The sequence below is a fragment of the Theobroma cacao genome, chromosome 5 (genome assembly GCF_053813885.1).
Source record: "Theobroma cacao isolate CCN51 chromosome 5, ASM5381388v1, whole genome shotgun sequence".
Taxonomy (NCBI): domain Eukaryota; kingdom Viridiplantae; phylum Streptophyta; class Magnoliopsida; order Malvales; family Malvaceae; genus Theobroma; species Theobroma cacao.
The window spans coordinates 41,997,650-42,016,793 of NC_142643.1; the positions used below are offsets into that span (position 1 = coordinate 41,997,650).

Consider the following 19,144-nt stretch of genomic DNA (forward strand, 5'->3'; position numbering starts at 1 on the left):
CAATGGAGCTTTGTGATTTAAAGCCAAAACGCGTCACCAGCCACTGCTGCATTAATCTATGAATAGGGTAATGCCTGTCAATATTTTGGAAGTCTTTACTTTTTAAAAGCAAAATTGGTATTATCTTCCCATCTCTTTTGAAATTACGTCTTGTTCCTGCAGTATGGAATACGTTTGCTATAGTTGGGACTATGTTGTTGTTAATTAGCATCTAGTTTGGTAGCGTTGATTTGCTGGTTTTATGTTCTTTTCCAATTATGTAAGTTCATCTTGCATATTATGGGTTCAGTTGCATATACTAACATGCTCGATAGTTCATCTGGTTGACAGGCTTTTTTAGTAGACATTTTTAATGGCTTTGCTCATATGATCTTCATTAGCTGATGCTTCAGCGGATTTGTGCATGTAGCGTATGCTTGTTTTTAAGTAAAACATGACTTCAAATTTGACAGTGTGCTGGATACAACATATAAGAATTCCTGTGATTTGTGTTGATAAAACGCAACACTAATTTGAGTGAAACCTAATGTTACATGAGGCATGGGAAACTACCTTTACATTGGACGCACACCCTCTAGTTAGCATTGTTCCCTGGCAATGCTAAAAGTCAAATGACCAGCACAAGGGAATTGAGAGAAAAGAGTATTAACACAAAGGGGGAAGTCCATTTGTATTTTATAAACATTTACAATGCTATGTGCATATCAAGTACAGCACTAAAAATAACTGTTCACCAAACCCTAACACCCAAAACTGATGTCTTACTCTAAATTACTTTGTACAAAATATGTATCCTTTACGCATTGCCCATCTGCACAGATCAAGATACAAGCAGTTAGAATAGTCAGGGCAAAACCCCTCATGCCTTCAACCTGTTAAATCAAAAACAGCCAATCCATTATAACAGACACGGTTATAAAATTCACGTTAGCTGCACTCCAACTCCCTAATATGGTCGTATTGTATGAAAATACAAGATTTAACAAAACAAGCCAAAAGAAAAGAACAAAAATAAAGACTCAAAAGCTCCTTTAAAGTCTGCATCCACAATGTCTGAATTCCTCCAAGCACCCATCAAATTGCTACTAACAGATCAATGCAGATAGAAACCATCTACCCTGCCTGGCAGCAGCACCATCATCAACTACATCAAACCGTTAGCCTCCGCCAGCATTACTCATGTCATGTGTCATGCCTAGTCACCTAATTTGTTCTTCTTTGGTGAAATGTACTAAACTTGGTCACTTTTCCCTTAAAATACCAGGCACAGTGGGGTTCAAAGAATTAGATTTATGCGAGATACTCCACATAAATCTTGTGGTGGCAAGCTCTTCTTTCCAGTTTGCTAGCAGTTAGCATCTTTCCCTCAAAGCTAAATGCATAAATAGTTAAAACTCAAGATTAAGAACATATTGATGCATACTTTTGTCCAGCATTAGTTTCAAAATGATTGAATGCCTGAACTTTCTTACAAATCATAACAGTGAGAACTACGGGGCATTGAAGTTTCAGTTAACAATTTATTTCAAATAAATAAATATATAACATATCCCTCATTTTTGAAATGAGATAAAATCCTAGTTGAATACAGCCACACCACCATTACCACAACTCCATTGCCTCTCTGCCATTTCTGGCAAACTTTAACTCTTAAGTTTTTCTTTCTTTTCAATGTTCATTTATTTTTTTTCCACAAGATTAAAAAGGCAAATCATCAACATAATGAACCCAACAGCATTGGGAACCATGAACCAAATTCACTATCCTGAAAGATCTCAGAAGTCAAACAAGAAATCTTGACCCATACTTGCAATTAACCAAATCAACAAGAGGTGCAAGAGGAATACAGAGAGCATTCTTTAAAAGAATCATAGATCAATAAATTAGTAAATAAGAATAGAAAATCTAGATTGCTTTCACTTGATACAAGTATATATCCCTAAGGTGGCATATGGTATGAGGTGATCTCCTTAAAAATCTGGGGTGATCTATTCGTTGTGATTAGATGACTGTGTTTGGTAGTAACTCAAGAATTTTGCGTGGCAGTGAGTTTAGTGATTTTAGATCGCCAAGAGTGATCAGTTGTAAGTTGATCTAAATCCCATAAAAAAAGGTGGGAAAGTTTAATCACCAGGGGGAGTGATCTGCAAAATCATTTTAGGACAAATTTGCCTCGTAATGGTGCGCATTTCTCTCCAAATTTTTTGTCTTCATAAAAATCTCCACTTTTTAATTATTTCAATTATAAGACAACTTCTATGAGCTTGATATTTATATGAACATGTCAATAACTTTGATTGGTTGTTTTAGGAAATTATACTCATTAAAACTGGTTCAGGCCTTGTAATTTCCTATAGAACAAGCAGATTCTTATTTTATTAATGGTTCATTGACTAAAAATTCAAATTGTTGTTTTTTTAAATAATCTTATTATTTTAGGTATAAGGCTATTTTAAGTATTTTGTACTTGGTAATCCTTTTTTCTATGCAATACCAAGCACATCAATTTAAGATCATTGGTGATTTATAATTTTAAGCCAAACATGATATTCTAAGATCTCTAGTGATCAAAAAAACCTTGGTGATTTTATCACCATGGTGATTAAATCATCATGGTGATCTTGAAACTGATACCAAATGTTACCTTAATGAGAAGACTATCATCCAAACTCCTATAACTGCAGAAATGTTTACCCAAGCACAAAATTAAACATACAGCATAACTATTGGATTACTTACCGAAATAAGACCTGAGAAGATTGGTGTGTCCATGCCGGACTGCCAGTAGAGTGTTAGACCCTCAAACCCAAGCGAGGGTCTCAAAGTATTGAAAGCTTTGAATCCCGATATAATTCAATGGACATCGGTTGAGAGTCTCAGGATACTGCTTTAGGTCATAAACCCTTAGCAAAATCCCATCCTTTAGCTCATAGCAAATTGCTTTATAATCCACAAGAATCACAACCTTTGATTCTTCACCTTCAGATCGGATAACAGACAAAACAGGGAATCCAAAATAGTTCTCAATAAAGAACGACCTCAAGTCAGGCAAAATTTTCATAGCATCATCGAGTTTCAGACAGTATTTAAGGAACCAATGAGAATAATCAGCCGCCATCTCAAAAACATTAACTTTCAAACAAAATGGCATGTATGTAACTCCAAGATGCAAATGGCCCCGAGACTCCCCAAAATATCGACTATCCTCATCCTCTGATTCCTCTGGAGCTTGAAACATAGGAGCCAACATTGGTATTTTTTTCAATATTTTATTCTCCACATCAAACCGCAAAGATTTCCTACCATTACTATTCCAGTGAATGACCCCATTACAAAAAACAGCATAGTCAAACCTTATATACTCATTTGCCTGAAAGCTAATCCAAGAAGCATCCCATGCATCAGACTTTGATGAATAAATATATATAAAAAACCTGTTACTTGGAGATATCAATTTCCTTACACAAATTATCTTATAATAAGGTGATTTAATAGGATCATAGGCTAAATTAACAGCACGCAAAGAACCCAACTGTGAAACAGGCAAAGAAATAATTCTGAACTTATGGGTAGATGGATTACAGATGAAATACCTCGACCCTTCATCACTTTTGTAATAACAATGACCCAAAAGCAAGCCATTGCAGGATTGGAGGATTTTGAACTGTGGGTCAACGATGAAATCCAAGACGGGAACTTGGGTTTCAGGGTTTAAGGGAAGGACAGGTAATCCAAAGGGTAGTCTGTAGTAGTTTCCAATGCCTAGAAAGAGAGCCGTTGGGGTGAGAAAGCCTTGGTTTTGGTGGTGGAGAGAGTGGGAGTGAGAGAATTGGATGCTGGAAATGAGGGAAAGCCAGCGTTTTGAGACGGATTTAAGTTTGAAGAGAGGTTTTGGAGGGATTCTTATGAGGATTTGGGTTAAGAGGTCTTGGTTGTGGGCTATGGTTTCTGCTGAAGAAATGCCGGCGGAGGAGGGTTTGGTTTTCTTCATAGCGGCAATGCCTAATTCTTCAGATTTGGGAATCGGGACTTCTGTTTTGCTAGACTACCATAAATTAATAAGATAAAAGAGTATTTAGACACATGAGTAAATTCATCCAATTGTAAAGTTGAAAAGAAATTCCATCCAAGTATTCATATGCCGCTCGTGCAAATCTCTATCAATTAAATATTTAAAAATGTAATAAGCTTTTGAAAATGATATTCCAAGGATTTAAAGAAAAATTATTTAGAAATTTTGAAATAATTATTCAAAGATTTTAAAGATGTATTCAAAAGTTTTGAAAATAGTACTCAAAAATTTGAAAGATGGTTACTAATAAACTACTTTCAATTGAACCCTTTATTGAATTGAAAGTTTCACGCAACTCATGTTTAAGGCAAAGCACCGATCAGTTGCAATCGAGTAATCAACCTAAACTGACTATAACAGCAACCGTAGACTTGATTATTTGGTGACGGTTGTTGGCATTGGTTGTGACTGACAATACTGGGGCCATCGCGGTTTGATTGTTGGGGGCACTCTCCCCTAATCGGATTGATCAAAAAATCGAGGGGGGAGGGGGTGAATTCCATTAATAGGCTTCATTAATCCCCCACCTCTCTTCTTTCTTTCCTTACTAGGCTTCCCTCATTCTTCATTTGTCCCCTCTTCTTTTTTCCTTCTTCTTTCCTTTGCTTGGTGCTCTCTGTCATCTCCTCTTGCCGACATCTATCTTCCACCTTGTTATCGGTCGCCTCTGCTTCAAGGTCTGCTTATTGTGGGTTGTCATGTAACTCTTGTCATGGCTGCTTTCATGTTCATGATCATGACTCATGTTCATGTTCACTTAAACTTTCAACCGATCGAAATCAACTAAAATCTAGGTCGGCTTCTATTGATCAGTTTTCCTTGTAACCGGTGGGCTTCGGTAGGTTGAAATTTTCCATCAATTTTGTCGATTTTTATTTCTCCCAAAATCGAAACCGACAAATGCTTTCTCTTACTCATGTTAACAAGTCATGATTCTTCTTTTCAGAAAATGCATTCATGAAAATAAACTTATTACAAAAGGATTTCAAAATCTTTTAGCTAGTATTATTTTTCTGTTTTCAATATTTTCACTTATCTTTTAATTTAAATCAATTTTGTCGATTCTCTTTTTGAGTAAAAATTGAATCATGTGTGGATAAAGTAAGCATATAAGATATAGTTTTTTAACACATGTGATTGTAGAGCAGTTCATCCATTGGGAATCATAGAGTAAATATGTCTGGTATTCACTCCCGTCTTTCCACATTAGGGCAACCCCTCCACCATTCCATTGTGTATTTTGATATGTTCTACAACGTGCAGCCACAAGAAACTTCATGTTTTTGCTGGTGAGTATTCTTTCTAGAGTAAACCACCATTGACATTGTTCACTGGTTTTATAATCCATAAAAAGGCCAAGTTTAATTGTTTCATCTCCACAAAACCATCAACCAACGATTGTACTATCCTCTTTATATTATGTAATAATGATACCAACAATCTTTTGCATGGATGAGCAGTTAAAAGTGTTAGAGAATGTCCATTAGATAAATCCCTATCAGCAGGAAATTCAAAAATTATGGAAGATCAAATAGTTAGTCAAAGTACTCAACCTTGCCAACAGATTTAATTTCTCCACAAATCTCTTTTGCACTTGTTACAGCAACCTCAACAATTTGATTACTATTTTACCTTTTAAGATTTTATCTTGCAATAGCTTTTTCTTATATTTAGGACTTTTAAAAATGCAGATAAACCTGTACTGCTCTATATATATATTGGTTGTGAATTAGAAAAAATATACAATAAAAATTATTCAATCCTGTCATGGTATCAAAGCCTTACCTCTAACGAACTTTTTTTTTCGACTAAAATGGCTTCTGATTCGTATACTAATAACTCATCAATTGCTACCGATTCTTCCAATCTTACCAAAAATTTAATAACAATTAATGCTGCTGCTCAGTTGCCTCTTAAACTCACGTCACTTAATTATTTCTCATGGAAGGCTCAGTTTAATACTCTTTTGTTCGGCTTGAATCTTCTTGGGTGTCTTGATGGCAACTTTCCCTGTCTTTCTGCAACGGTGGTTTAAAATGGTAAAACAGTTTCAAATCCAGATTATCTTCCATGGTGTCATCAAGATCAGCTGCTTCTACACGCAATCTTTGCCTCTCTAAGTGAGGGGGTCATTCCACTTGTTTCCTCTGCCAAAACTAGCCAAGAGGCCTAGACTCGTCTCTCTCGTCTCTATTCCAAGAGATTGACTACTCATATTATTCATCTCAAGGACAAGCTTACTTCAATTACTCGTGGATCTCTTTCTGTCACTGACTTTCTTATTTCCATTAAATAGATTGCAAATGAACTAACTGTTCTTGGGGATCCACCAAGTGATGCTAATCTTCTTGTCTACACCACTCGTGGTCTTGGTCCTGTCTACAAGGAACTTATCACTGCCTTGAGGACTCAAGACACTGTTGTTCCATTCGAAAAATTGTTTGATAAAATCATTGATCATGAAACTTTCCTTTTTTACAATGAAAAACAATATCCTGATCCTACTCCACCAATTACAAATCTAGCCCAAACATCTTCTTCCTCCCACCGTCCTCCTAAGTCTTTATCTCCTTCCTCTGCACCTAGTTTACTTCCCAATCCTGTTTTTGTAAATAAACAATATAAACCCACTAACTCTTATAATTCCAATTCAAACTTCGTTGTTTGTCAATTTTGCAGTAAGCGCGGTCATGATGCCAAAAGATGTTTTAAATTGTTTCCTCAGCTTCGCTCACAACGTCCTTCTGCCAATCATGTTACCACTTCTTCTTCAGTTCTTACTTAATGGATAGTCAATTTTGGTGCATCTCATCATGTCACCTCAAATATGTCTAATCTTTCTCTTCATTAACCTTATGAGGGCCCAGATGACATTCAAATTGGTGATGGTTCAAGTTTAAAAATAACTCACACAAGCTTAATTTACTTTCCTTCCTCTTTCAATTTATCTAATGTTTTGTGTGTCCCATCTATTAAACAAAAGTTAATATCTGTTGCTAAATTTTGTCAAACTAATCAAACCTCTTGTGAGACCTCAACCCCTATAGGCTCATAACAAGACATAGGCGTAATAACTCGGGTCAGGGGTAGTTTCGTCATTTCCTCTAAAAAGCTCACAGAAAAAGGTTTTATGATATTTTAAGGTCTAAATAGGCATAAGACTGAATAAATAATGTGTAATGATGAAAACACGAAGAAAACTAGAAGTTTCAATAATTTTCACCACAAGGGCAAAATGGTCATTTTCACCTCGGGTCAAAATTTTTAAATTTCGTAAACGCGAGCATGTCTAGACCATTATGGACTTGTTTTAGTATCAAAAGAGTAAAAAGATTGCACTAAGGATTGAAGGAGAACAAGTTAATGTGCTAAGGGCATTTTCGTAATTTTAAGTGGAATAGATAAGCTTGAGCTATAAATATCTTTTTCTTCCAGCAGCTTCTTCATTCTTTAGCAGCTTCTTCTCCTTCTTCTTCTTCCATCTCACGTAGCTTCCATCCTCCATAGAAGCTTGATATGAAACTTTCACAACTTTCTCTTTCTAACTCTAATTTTCATACTTTTGTGCTCTTTTGACTAAAACCCTTATGCTCTTTCACTCTCTCACTTTAAAACCCTCAAAAAGTCCTTGTTCAGCACTTTTTCTCACTACTTGGAGGTTTAGAGAGAGAAAGAGAGATTTTTCATAATTGTTTGAAAGCTATTGGAAGAGAATTCAACTATAAAAAAATCCTAAGGTGAGTGATGAACTAGGCTTGGTTTTAAGTTGTGGATAATGGCTAGTAATTGGGATTATGAGCTGTTTTGTTATTGAGTTGTTTATTCATTTTTAGTGTGATTAGAGTAGTGCAAGGAATAGCCATTTGATATAGTTGGAAGCCAATTAGGAATGACTAGAAGAATTTGAATTAGAAACTAGCTTTTGGAGTGATATTAATGTAAATTGGATTGGTTGTGATGTTGTGTGTGTATAGGTTCCAACAAGGCCTCACTTGCCCATTTGAACCATTAGTGGAGGTTAGAGTTGATTAGAGGTTCAACAATACCGGTGAGTGAACTTGCATTAAAAAGGTTTTGGGAGGTGTATACAAGTATGTTTGATTGAATCCCTAAAGTGTTTTATTCATTTTATCTTCAAAATTGGTGCCTTGGGAACAAGCCTTGATAAATTGTTTCTATATGTGACATGTGGCTGTTATGGATTGTTGTACTACTACATTATGTTGATATATATATACGAATAATGTTGTGTAATGATATTGACTCGGCTATGTGTGAGTAGGAGTGCACATAAGCTGTTGTTGACCTGGCTATGTGCGAGTGGGAGTGCGCATAAGCCGTTGCTGACCCGACTATATGCGAGTGGGAGTGCGCATAAGTCGTTGCTGACCCGACTATGTGCGAGTAGGAGTACGTATAAGCCGTTGCATATGAGCTGATGATGATGGGAGAGTGTGCATGATGATTGATATATATATATACATATATGGTATATGGTTGTAATGCATGTGAAATTTTGGCATGTTGAACTTTGGAAACTTTTGAGCATTTCATGTTGAAATTGGCATGATGAATCTTGAAAATGTCCCATTTTCTTGCAAATTGAGTTCATTGCAATACCAAATGGATTTTTAGTGCAAAGGAGGTCCTTTTTACACTTAGGTGCCTTGCTTCTTGCTGCAGCGAGAAACATTCTGTTTTGGCAGCCAGAAACTCGCTACAGCGAAAATAAATTTCGCTGTAGCGAGAAACTCTCGGGTTTTAATGTAGTGCCTTTATTTTGATGAGAATTTTGACCACTTTACCGTCCGAACTAGGAAAAGTGGTAAATATTAAAGTTGTAGCTCTACCTCTTAGCTTTCTAATGGTATAAAAATCAGGTCAATTGGACTTTTGTAGCGGAAGATATGCTAGAAAAACTGAAATACATGCAAATTGATACTATTTCTCGCTGCAACGAGAATGAACTTCACTGCAGCGAGAAACATTCTGTCCTGCTTGCTACCTTATTCGGTTTTTGACATATTTTTCACCCATTTAACTTTGTGAATTGATCATGGGTTGTTGTAACACTATGAGGTTATTAATTAAAGTTTGAAATAAGGGGTTTTTAGTAAGAAATTAAATTAATTGCATTATTTTTTAAACAAATGCATCATGATTTTTAAATTCTTCCTATTGATTGCTTGTTTCCTTCTTATGTTCACTCGTTGAGTTTCGTACTCACATTTTTAAAATTCGTGTTTTCAGATTTGGAGGCAATTGGAACCTAGATTGAGTCGCACACATATGCTCGTCTTCTTGGTAGGTACTATAGCATCTCAATAGCTGTATCTTCACCCAGAGTCACTCCGCTGATGGTCTCGAGTCTATTACTTGTGAACATGTATATGTAATGTAAACTACTAAGAGTCATGTTATAAATGAAGTATGTATATGTTGGATTGATGATGACAGTACTTTGATATAATATAAAAATGAATATTCAATTGTTATAAAATATTTCTGAAACATTTACTTTTGAGAGTTGCAGCACTTCATTTTAAAGATGATGGATGGAAATGATAATCGGAATTGTATAAAGAGGCTTGCTTGGGCTTAGTGGGCTATGTCCATTGGACCCATGCGTCGATCATGCCCCAAGAATTTAGGCTGTGACACCTCTATTGAATTTTTTCCATTTTATTTTCTTGTCAAGGATCTTTGTATGGGGACACCTCTACTCCGCCAAAAGAATCCGCATGATCTTTATGAGTGGCCGACTATAGAGAGTACAATTAAAAATTTAGCTGTGGCTCTTTCTACTGACACCACTCTTTCAACATCTCCAGTGATTTGGCATGGTTGTCTTGAACATCCATCTCTAAAAATAATTAAATCTCTTGTTCATTCTGATTTAGTTTCACTTTCAACACCTCTGCCCTTAAACCTTTTATGTGACTCTTGTTTATGTAATAAAAGCCAATGTCTTCCTTTTGGTGAATCAACCTTAGAAAGTAATGGGCCCTTTGATTTAATCTACACTGATGTTTGGGGGCCTTCTACTATTCAATCTGTTGATGGATTCTACTACTATGTCATATTTGTTGATCACTTTACAAAGTATATTTGGTTATATCCCTTGCACCTAAAGTTTAATGTGTTTACTATCTTTCGTCAATATAAGGTTGTGGTTGAGAAATTTTTTAAACGTTCCATTATCTCTGTTTACTCAGATAGTGGTGGAGAATATGCTGCTTTAAAAGATTACTTATGCACAATGGGTATTCAACACCTCAAAACACCACCTCACACACCTCAACATAATAGGACTATTAAAAGACGTCACAAACACATAGTGGACATTGGATTAACTCTTCTTCATCAAGGTAAACTACCTTCTAAATATTGGTCTTATGCTTTTCAAACAGCTGTCTACTTAATCAATCGCCTTCCTACTTCTATCATCAATTTTTCTTCTCCGTATGAAAAATTATTTCACAGAAAACCTAATTATAACAAATTAAGAGTTTTTGGGTGTTTGTAGTTTCCCTGGTTGAAACCATATGATTCCAATAAACTCGAACCTAAGTCTTCTCCGTGTCTTTTTCTTGGCTATTCACTTAATCAAAGTGCATACCTTTGTTTGGATATCACAGCAAACAAGATCTAAACTTCTTGTCATGTTCAATTTATTGAAACTGAATTTCCTTTGTCTAAAACTTTTACCACTAATTCTTATAATATCTATGCACATACTTGGTATCCTTCTGTCAAAGTCTTTCCATCACAAAAACCGTCCCTGCCCACCATTGTGTCTCAGACATCAGTAATAACAGCCACGATAGCTCCGTTGCATACTCTGTCGCAACCATTCACAACTTCATTGCCATCTTTTTCTGCTAGGTCAGGTACCTCCATTACTAATTCTTTTCCTTTAACTAATATCTTTTCTTCACTTCCTCTTTCTAATTCTTTTGGATCAGATGTTACTCATCCTTTAATCGTACCTGCAATACCTCCTTTTTCAACAACCTCAACTTCTTCAATTCTGAAACCTCCATCTCACACCATGGTTACTCGCTCTAAAAATAACATTTTCAAACCCAAACGTCTTTATCAAACATTTACTAAACATCATCTTCCTGATTCTATTGAACCCACATGTGTCACACAGGCAACTAAACAGGTTGAATGGAGGCAAGCCATGTCAGATGAAATTACAGCACTTCTTTGAAATGGAACATGGGAACTCGTTCCTCCTTCATCCTCTTAAAATGCCATTGGATGCAAATGGATTTTTTGAATTAAACGGAATCCCGATGGTTCAATCTCTAGGTACAAAGCACGTCTTGTTGCCAAAGGCTTTCACTAACACCCTGGTATTGATTTTCATGACACTTTCAGTCCAGTTGTTAAGCCAATAACAATTCGACTTATTCTTGTTCTTGCATTATCCAAAAATTGGCCACTCCGTTAGTTGGATGTCAATAATGCTTTTCTACATGGTACATTGTCTGAAGAAGTTTATATGCAGCAACCATCGGGTTTTGTTGATCAGAATAATCTAGCTTTCATTTATAAATTACGAAAGGCAATTTACGGACTTAAACAGGCACCACGAGCTTGGTACACTAAGTTAAAAGGGTTTTTACTATCCTATGGTTTTGTTAACTCACAAAGTGACATCTCACTCTTCATTTCTCATAACAATGCCATTACACTCTATTTTTTGGTCTATGTAGATGATTTAATTGTCATTAGCAGTGACAAAAAATTTCTTCAATGTTTCTTGCAAGCATTGGCCACTCGGTTTTCTGTCAAAGATCTTGGTGACCTTCATTATTTCCTTGGTATTGAGGTACTTTCGACTAAGTCTGGTCTTTTTCTCACTCAACACAAGTACATCCATGACTTGCTAGAACGCACAAACATGGTTGGAGCCAAGGAATGTACCACGCCTATGTCTTTTAGTCAGTCCTTTCAGCTTCATGATGGCTCTCCACCAGCAGATGCAACTAAGTTTCGTCAAGTAATTGGTGCTCTCCAATACTTATCACTCACTGGGCCTGATGCCTCTTATGCAGTGAACAAGTTGGCTCAGTTCATGCATTCCCTTACCGAGACTCATTGGTTTGTAGCTAAGCGAATCCTACGCTACTTAAAATACACAATTTATCATGGTCTCTTTCTTCAACACCTTTAACAACTTTGTGTCAGTGCCTTCATAGATGCATACTGGGCAGGAAATCGTGATGATCGCACATCCACATCTGCGTACATTGTTTATTTGGGTGGTAATGCAATTTCTTGGTGTTCTAAGAAGCAAAAGTCTGTTGCTCGTTTGTCAACAGAAGCGGAATATCGAGCTCTTGCCTTTTGTGCTGCTGAGGTTCTTTGGATTCAAAACTTACTTCGTGAGTTGCAAGTTAAGTGTTTATCATCTCCACAAATTTTCTGTGATAAAATAGGAGCGACATATCTCTCTGTTAATCTTATGTTTCACTCTCGCATGAAACATGTTTCCATTGATTACCATTTTGTTCGTGATCATGTGGCTTGCGGGTCCTTTATTGTGTCCCACATCTCGTCAAAAGATCAACTTGCTGATGCTCTTACAAAGCCCTTATCATCCATCGTTTTTCGTCAACTGTGATCCAAGATTGGCATCTCAAATGGAAGCACCATCTTGTGGAGGGCTATTAGAGAATGTCCATCAGATAAACTCCTATCAGAAGGAAATTCAAAAATTATGGAAGATCAAATAGTTAGTCAACGTACTCAGCCTTGTCAACAGATTTAATTTCTCCACAAATCTCTCTTGCTCTTGTTACAACAACGTCAACAATTTAATTACTATTTTATCTTCTAAGATTTTATCTTGTAATAGCTTTTTCTTATATTTAGGACTCTTTTAAAAATACAGATAAACATGTACTGCTCTATATATATATTTTGGTTGTGAATTAGAAAAAAAATACAACAAAAATTATTCAAATTATTCAATCCTGTCAAAAAGAACAGGATACTGTAGCTTTCTGATTAACAGACAAATAGTCCAAAGGGGGTTAGATAAGAAATAGTGAACAAAAAAAAAACCATTATGAACAGGAAGCGCAAAGTCTTTTCATATTTATTAAGCATTTAGAGCACTACAAGTACATGCATTATGCAGTGGAATAACCAAAAGACATATATATAATGCCTTAATTCCCAACTGCAGTTGCTTACAATAGGATAAAGCTCATCTATGCACTGTCGAAATGTTCAATACAAGAGTGACAATAAGTATATTTAAGCACAAATATTATAACATACAACTCAGTTACTTGACTGCTTAACATGATTGGACTTGAGAATGTTGGTGCCAGCTAAAATTGAAAGTCTCTCAAACACAAGAGAGTGTCTCGAAGTACTGATAGACATGGAATGCTTCATAATTTGATTGATGACCATGAATTTTTGGACATGGCTCTAGATCACAAAGCTTTGTCAATGTCCCATCATGCAAATCATAGGAAATTGCCTTCCCATTCACAAACACCACCACTGTAGAGACTTCATCTATCTTGGATCGTATAACACACAAAGCAGAGACTTGATTACCCCCCTCCTCATCAGGATATAAAGGTATCTCAGGAAAACCTTTCACCACAGTCTCCAAATTCATACGGTATTTTAAGAACCAATCAGAATAGTCTGCGGCCATCTCAAAAATATTAAACTGTAAACAAAGGGGCTTGTAATTGACGGTAAGATGCAAATGTCCCCGAGATTCCCCCAGAAACCTATTGCTCTCACCGCAAGATCTCTCAGGTGCGTCCAGCATCCGTGCTGGCATTGGCATTGCTTTCAAGCACATATTCTCCACGTCTAAATACAATGAACTCCTACCCCCACCTTCCCAATGAATAGCCCCATTACAAAAAACCCCACAATTTAACCAGACATCATCAGGTTTAGTAAAATTTAATACCTTTACACTCCAAGAATCTGTCTTCGATGAATATATATCAATCTGAAATCTAGGCGCTACCCATACCAATCTCCTGATTGAAATAATCTTATAATGAACAGATTTGAGAGGGTCAAATGCTAAATTAACGGCATAAACAAAGCCATCAACTTCAGCTTGGGGAAAAGATACTATCCTGATTTTGTTAGTAGAGGGGTTGCAGATAAAGTAGCTAAGATATTGAAATTTATCACAAGAACGGCAAAGAAGCAAACCATTGCAAGACTGCATGATTCTGACATCTGAGTCTCCGAGATAGTCGAAGAAGGTGACTTTGGAGCATTGGTTCTTCAAAGGGACAACGTGGAATCCAGTAGGTGGGGTGTGGGAAGTGTCACAGTGGAACAAGAGGACAGCAGCAGTGAAAGAGGCGTTGTCACGGCAGCGACGGGCGTGGAAGAGGCAGAACTGGGAGCTGGAAATGAGAGAGAACCATTCTTTTGAAACGAATTTGAATTTGAGGAGAGGTTTGGCAGGTAGTCTGAGGAGGATCTCTGTAAGGAGGTCTTCGTTGCTGGCTATGGCGTCTGCTGCTGAAGAGATAGTGCTGCTCATGGTGTCTGGACTTTGCTCATTGACTGTGTAAAGCGCAGTTCTACCCTTCTAGGATAGATATTTAAACGAACACAACGTTTGATATTTTAAGAAGTTGGTGTAAAGCTGTGAATGTCAAGGTAACAGGTTCCTGTCACGGGGCCTATGTAAAAGCCATCATTGAATTTGAGACACAACTTGATTCCGTTGAGGATAAGAATTGCTACTTTTGTCTGTTCAGTCGATTCCAACTCTTTAAGTATTTCAAAATCCATGACTAATCAGTTTAATTCAAGTAACTCATGAAGTTATGGATATAATAAATTATTTTTTTAAGAATTGCAAATCATAATAAATAATACAATAAGACTTAACTAGTAAAAACTAATAATATGTAAAAAAAAAAAACTGAAAATAATATTAATGTGTGAAATTGAACTAACAACACAAATGGTGCAGAATTCTTTTACTTTTAATTGAAGCACCAATTTAAATAAATAAAACAATAAAACTTGTAAAAATTGTTGAATTTAGGTATACGTAAATCGATTCAACAAGCGCAAATAGGCTTTGATGTTCAGCTTTAATTTTAAAATTTTGCTGTTTTTGATCAAGAAGTTCCAAACCCAAACCCAAGTTCAGTTCAGGAAAAGCTTGCACTGCATCACCATAATTCAGACTGACTCACTCTTCCACTCTACAACCCTCCCAATGAATCTTCTAATTACAGAAACCACAATCAGCTAGGAGTATTTCTCAAAAATTTAACCTTGCTTTACATAATACAAGTAACAAATGGAACGATAAAGATTTTTTACAGAGTCAACAGCGTTTTTACATTTGTAGTATGATCAACAGTAAGTTCAGTACATTTCAGGGCATGAGAGGCCACCAGATTTACATTGGCTGCACATTCTCAAGTTACTGTGTTCTGGCAACATTAACAGACGAAAAAGGAACAAGTAATGGTAAGAAAACTATTACCAACAGTAGGGCATAAGTCCGTTCAGATTTATAAACAATTACAATGCTATATTTGTATCAAGCATGGCACAAAATAACTGTTCACCACACCGTAACACCCAATTGTGATGTCTATCAACACATTGGTTTGTACACAATAGGTCCCCACTTGGAATAGCCAGCCTCATGCACAACTTTGCATGCCTTCAACCTGTTGCATCAAAAACAGGCAATCAATTAAAGGAGAAATAGTAGTAGAACTGAGGTTGGCTGCACTGAATCCCTAATATAATAGTAATATACAAAAATAGAGAATTAACAAAACCGTAATTAGCATATGCTATTACAACAAAATCAATGAAGATATGACTCGGCACAGACATGGCAGAAAGGTTGAAGTCTGCAACCACAATATCCAAATCCATCCAAGCACTCATCATATTGCTATTAACGGAAAATTGCAGGAAATTTAAAACATCTGCTGCTCAGCAATACCAGCATCATGGAACTGAATCATACTATCAGCATCTGCCATCCTTACTCATGCCTTTACTTAGAAAGAAAATTACAGGTTTCAGTTATTTGAGCAAGGTACTCAATATATGGTATGCACCTTGCTTGTAGTCAACACTCAAAGGAGGAAAATGATTAAAACAGAGGATAAGATCACATTTATGTGGGCAAGTTAGTCCATGCAATCATAACAGTGATGACTGATGAAGTTCCCCCAAAAATATCATCTTTTGCTAAATAAATATGAGCAGTATATTAAGTATAACCTATGTTCTAAATAAGTGCTGCAAAGAAAGAAGGAAGACTACTGTAAATTTGAACAGTCAACTTCAATGTCCCAAATTATATAGTCTTTAATTCCTTAAATAACAAACTCACATGTTCAACTGAATGTAAGTTAGAACTTTAGTAGATAGCATGCAATTTGACGTACGCTTAAGCCACATGCCCATTTTCTATGCCAATGCAGCTAAAACCATCAAGCTGGACCTTTAAAATAATGCAGGAGATCCTAAGGGGCAGCAGAACAAAGTTTTCATTTGCATTGCATAAGGGAAAAGTTCAGAATTGGTTTGTGAACTAAATTTTCTTTCAAGCATCAGATCAAAATTCCCCACTTTTCAAAGATTTTGGACCTAATGTAAGAGAGGTCAGCCTGGGGTGCAACACTAAATACAAGAAAGAATTAGGAGCAGCATGTGGGTAAGATAATTGTTAAACAACAAGGATATCAAAGTTTTCCTCTCAGATAACTATCCAAAAAAAAAAAGCTCTAAGAATCATGCAAATCAGTGTGGTAGCTTGTAAAGATATCAGCACACAAGCATATATCCAACAAGAAAAATGAAAAAAGAAAATTAGGGGCTCAAACAAATGGGCAGATTGTGCGGTATATATAATTTAAATAGTCAAGTGAAGGAAGAACCTTACGCTGTATTTGCTTGCTAGCAGGAGTAATGGTTACTAAAATTCAAATGCTTTATACAGGTGAACAAAAAAAGATCATCCTATGTACGACATTAGAATGCTAATGTGAATTACTTAACAATATAAGAACTAAACAGAGACCTGGCCTTGGATAATAAAGCTTTTCCCATGACCAGGTGTTTAAATAAATAGGAATTGCTTTCCCATCCACAACTACCACAAGCTTTGACATTTCTTCCTTCCTAGATAGAATAACAATAGCTGAGCATTTAGGCCATGTGATGAGAAGGACAAAGTGTAAACTTCCGCAGGCTTATCTTTTGCCTGGTTTGAGATGAATTAATGAAGGAAAATGCTTGAACAAAATGATTAAACTTATGTGACCAAAATTTCAACATTTTAAACATCAATGATCAAAGTTTATGAATTCTGATTAGCATTTAAACCCGATAGAGACTTCACCTTAAACCTGCCAAAGTACATAACAGGGACCAGCATGTGGAGGATATCATCTTGTCAAATAATAAGTAGCTCAAACAAAACCTAGCTCCTAAGAAACTATGCAGACAAAAGTAACTCCAAAAACAATAATAGAAAAAGTAAAGTTGTTCATAAAGATACCTGTATAATGGTACACAAAAAAAAAAAAAAAAACAATAGAGGAATGTGCATAACTAATTTGATCTGAATAATTAATCACTAGGATTCATTCTGTTAGTGGGAAAAGTAAAGAGGGTAAACAATCAAATGGTGATAGGTGCACAAGATTATAGTAAACAGTTTCATTGTTACTTACCAACATAACAGTGGAGAAGATTGCTGTCAACAGAAGTAAAGACCCTTATAAACAAGAGAGGTTCTCAAAGTATTGATAAGCATGAAATTTTTCATAATGTAAATGATCATCCTCTCCTAGATAAAGGGAGCCAATTTTGAAACCTGGCCCTAGATCATAAAGCTTTTTCCATGCCCCTTCATTGAAATCAAAGCAAATAATTTTACCATCTGCCCATAAGACAACCTTTGGCTCTTCTTCTTTCTCAGATCGAATGAAACACACACCAGAGAATCCAGGACAATACTCAACACAACCCAATTCTAACTCAGGAAAAACTTTCACTGCATCACCAAGATTCAGACGTTTCTTCCAGTTCCACTGAGAATAATCTCTTGCCATCTCAAATACATCGAATTCTAAACACACTGCCATGCAGTAAGTCACCGCAAGATACAAAACTCCTCGAGACTCTCCGAAATATCTACATTCCTCTGGTGCATCCATTCTGGTTGGTAATGTCATCGGCATTGTTTTCAAAGATTCATTCTCTACATCAAAATACAACGTCTCATTTCCATACCCACACCAATGAATCCTTCCATTACAGAAAACTCCATCTTGGAAATCTATGGCCTCTTCCTCATCTACTTCAAAAGTGATTATGGATATACTCCAAGAATCAGTCTCTGACGAAAATACATCCAGATTAAACTTATAAGGTTCCCGGGAATTTTCCCAGATACAAATAATTTTGTAATGAGGTGATCTTAGGGGATCAAAAGCCAAATTAACACAAAATTTAGAAAGAAAATTATAATAAGAGTTACTGGGAGGATGCAGCCTCCAAAAACTTTTAGTAGTGGGGTTGCAAATCAAGTAACTGCGTCTAGAGGACTCACAAATGAGCAACCCGTTGCAAGATTGAAGAATCTTGATGTCAGGGTCAATGATGTAATGGAAGAAAGGGACTTTACTGTAATGCTTCAAAGGGACTATGGCGAATTCAGAGGGAGGGGTGTAGCAGTCACCTTTGAGCAGGAGAGCGGTGGGGGAGAGAAACCCATTGCTGTGGTGGTGGCGGGTGTGGGAGAGACAGAAGTCAGGGTCGGAAATGATGAACAACCATTGCTTTGAAACGCACTTGAATTTGATGAGAGATTTTGTGGGTAATCTGAGGAGGATTTCTGTCAAGAGGTCTTGGTTGTATGCTATTGTCTCTGCTGCTGAGTTGAGGGTCATGCAAGTCTTCTTCTTCATCTCTTGCATTTCTCAACACTGGACTCTGCTCTTTGAAACCCAAATTGCTTTGAAGGTAGAACCCCCTTCATATTTGTACCCTTTCCTTCTTCTTCCTTTTTTTTTT

The 19,144-nt window shown here is 36.4% G+C and overlaps 3 protein-coding genes and 1 long non-coding RNA gene across 5 annotated transcripts; 1 reads left to right on the top strand and 3 right to left on the bottom strand.

Moving 5' to 3' along the window:
* Nucleotides 1-485: 485 nt before the first annotated feature.
* LOC18599754 (F-box protein At5g07610-like) lies at nucleotides 486-4,065 on the bottom strand. The gene is made up of 2 exons (XM_007029850.3): nucleotides 2,740-4,065; nucleotides 486-811 (listed from the first exon to the last, which is right to left on the bottom strand). Exon 1 carries the CDS (start codon nucleotides 3,989-3,991, stop codon nucleotides 2,801-2,803), a length of 1,191 nt encoding a protein of 396 aa, XP_007029912.1. The 5' UTR covers nucleotides 3,992-4,065; the 3' UTR covers nucleotides 486-811; nucleotides 2,740-2,800.
* Nucleotides 4,066-7,560: 3,495 nt separating this feature from the next.
* Nucleotides 7,561-9,523, top strand: LOC108662113 (uncharacterized). Its single transcript, XR_001927897.2, has 3 exons — nucleotides 7,561-7,809; nucleotides 8,047-8,120; nucleotides 9,323-9,523. It is a non-coding gene; the product is annotated as an uncharacterized LOC108662113 (long non-coding RNA).
* A 3,629-nt stretch (nucleotides 9,524-13,152) lies between these two features.
* On the bottom strand, nucleotides 13,153-14,692 carry LOC18599756 (F-box protein At5g07610-like). Its single transcript, XM_018120555.2, has one exon. It carries the CDS (start codon nucleotides 14,619-14,621, stop codon nucleotides 13,440-13,442), a length of 1,182 nt encoding a protein of 393 aa, XP_017976044.2. The 5' UTR covers nucleotides 14,622-14,692; the 3' UTR covers nucleotides 13,153-13,439.
* Nucleotides 14,693-15,396: 704 nt separating this feature from the next.
* Nucleotides 15,397-19,144, bottom strand: LOC18599757 (F-box protein At5g07610-like). 2 transcript variants are annotated; one of them, XM_018120528.2, is made up of 3 exons: nucleotides 18,810-19,141; nucleotides 17,800-18,467; nucleotides 15,397-15,774 (listed from the first exon to the last, which is right to left on the bottom strand). In XM_018120528.2, exons 1-2 carry the CDS (start codon nucleotides 19,045-19,047, stop codon nucleotides 17,845-17,847), a joined length of 861 nt encoding a protein of 286 aa, XP_017976017.2. In that variant the 5' UTR covers nucleotides 19,048-19,141; the 3' UTR covers nucleotides 15,397-15,774; nucleotides 17,800-17,844. The 2 variants fall into 2 exon arrangements, with proteins under 2 accessions (XP_017976017.2, XP_007029915.3); XM_007029853.3 differs by having other exon boundaries at nucleotides 17,800-19,144.

What these genes read in the sequence shown, in the direction of transcription:
- LOC18599754 (XM_007029850.3), bottom strand. Translation starts at nt 3,991, where the DNA reads ATGAAGAAAACCAAACCCTCCTCCGCCGGCATTTCTTCAGCAGAAACC.
- LOC18599756 (XM_018120555.2), bottom strand. Translation starts at nt 14,621, where the DNA reads ATGAGCAGCACTATCTCTTCAGCAGCAGACGCCATAGCCAGCAACGAA.
- LOC18599757 (XM_007029853.3), bottom strand. Translation starts at nt 19,047, where the DNA reads ATGCAAGAGATGAAGAAGAAGACTTGCATGACCCTCAACTCAGCAGCA.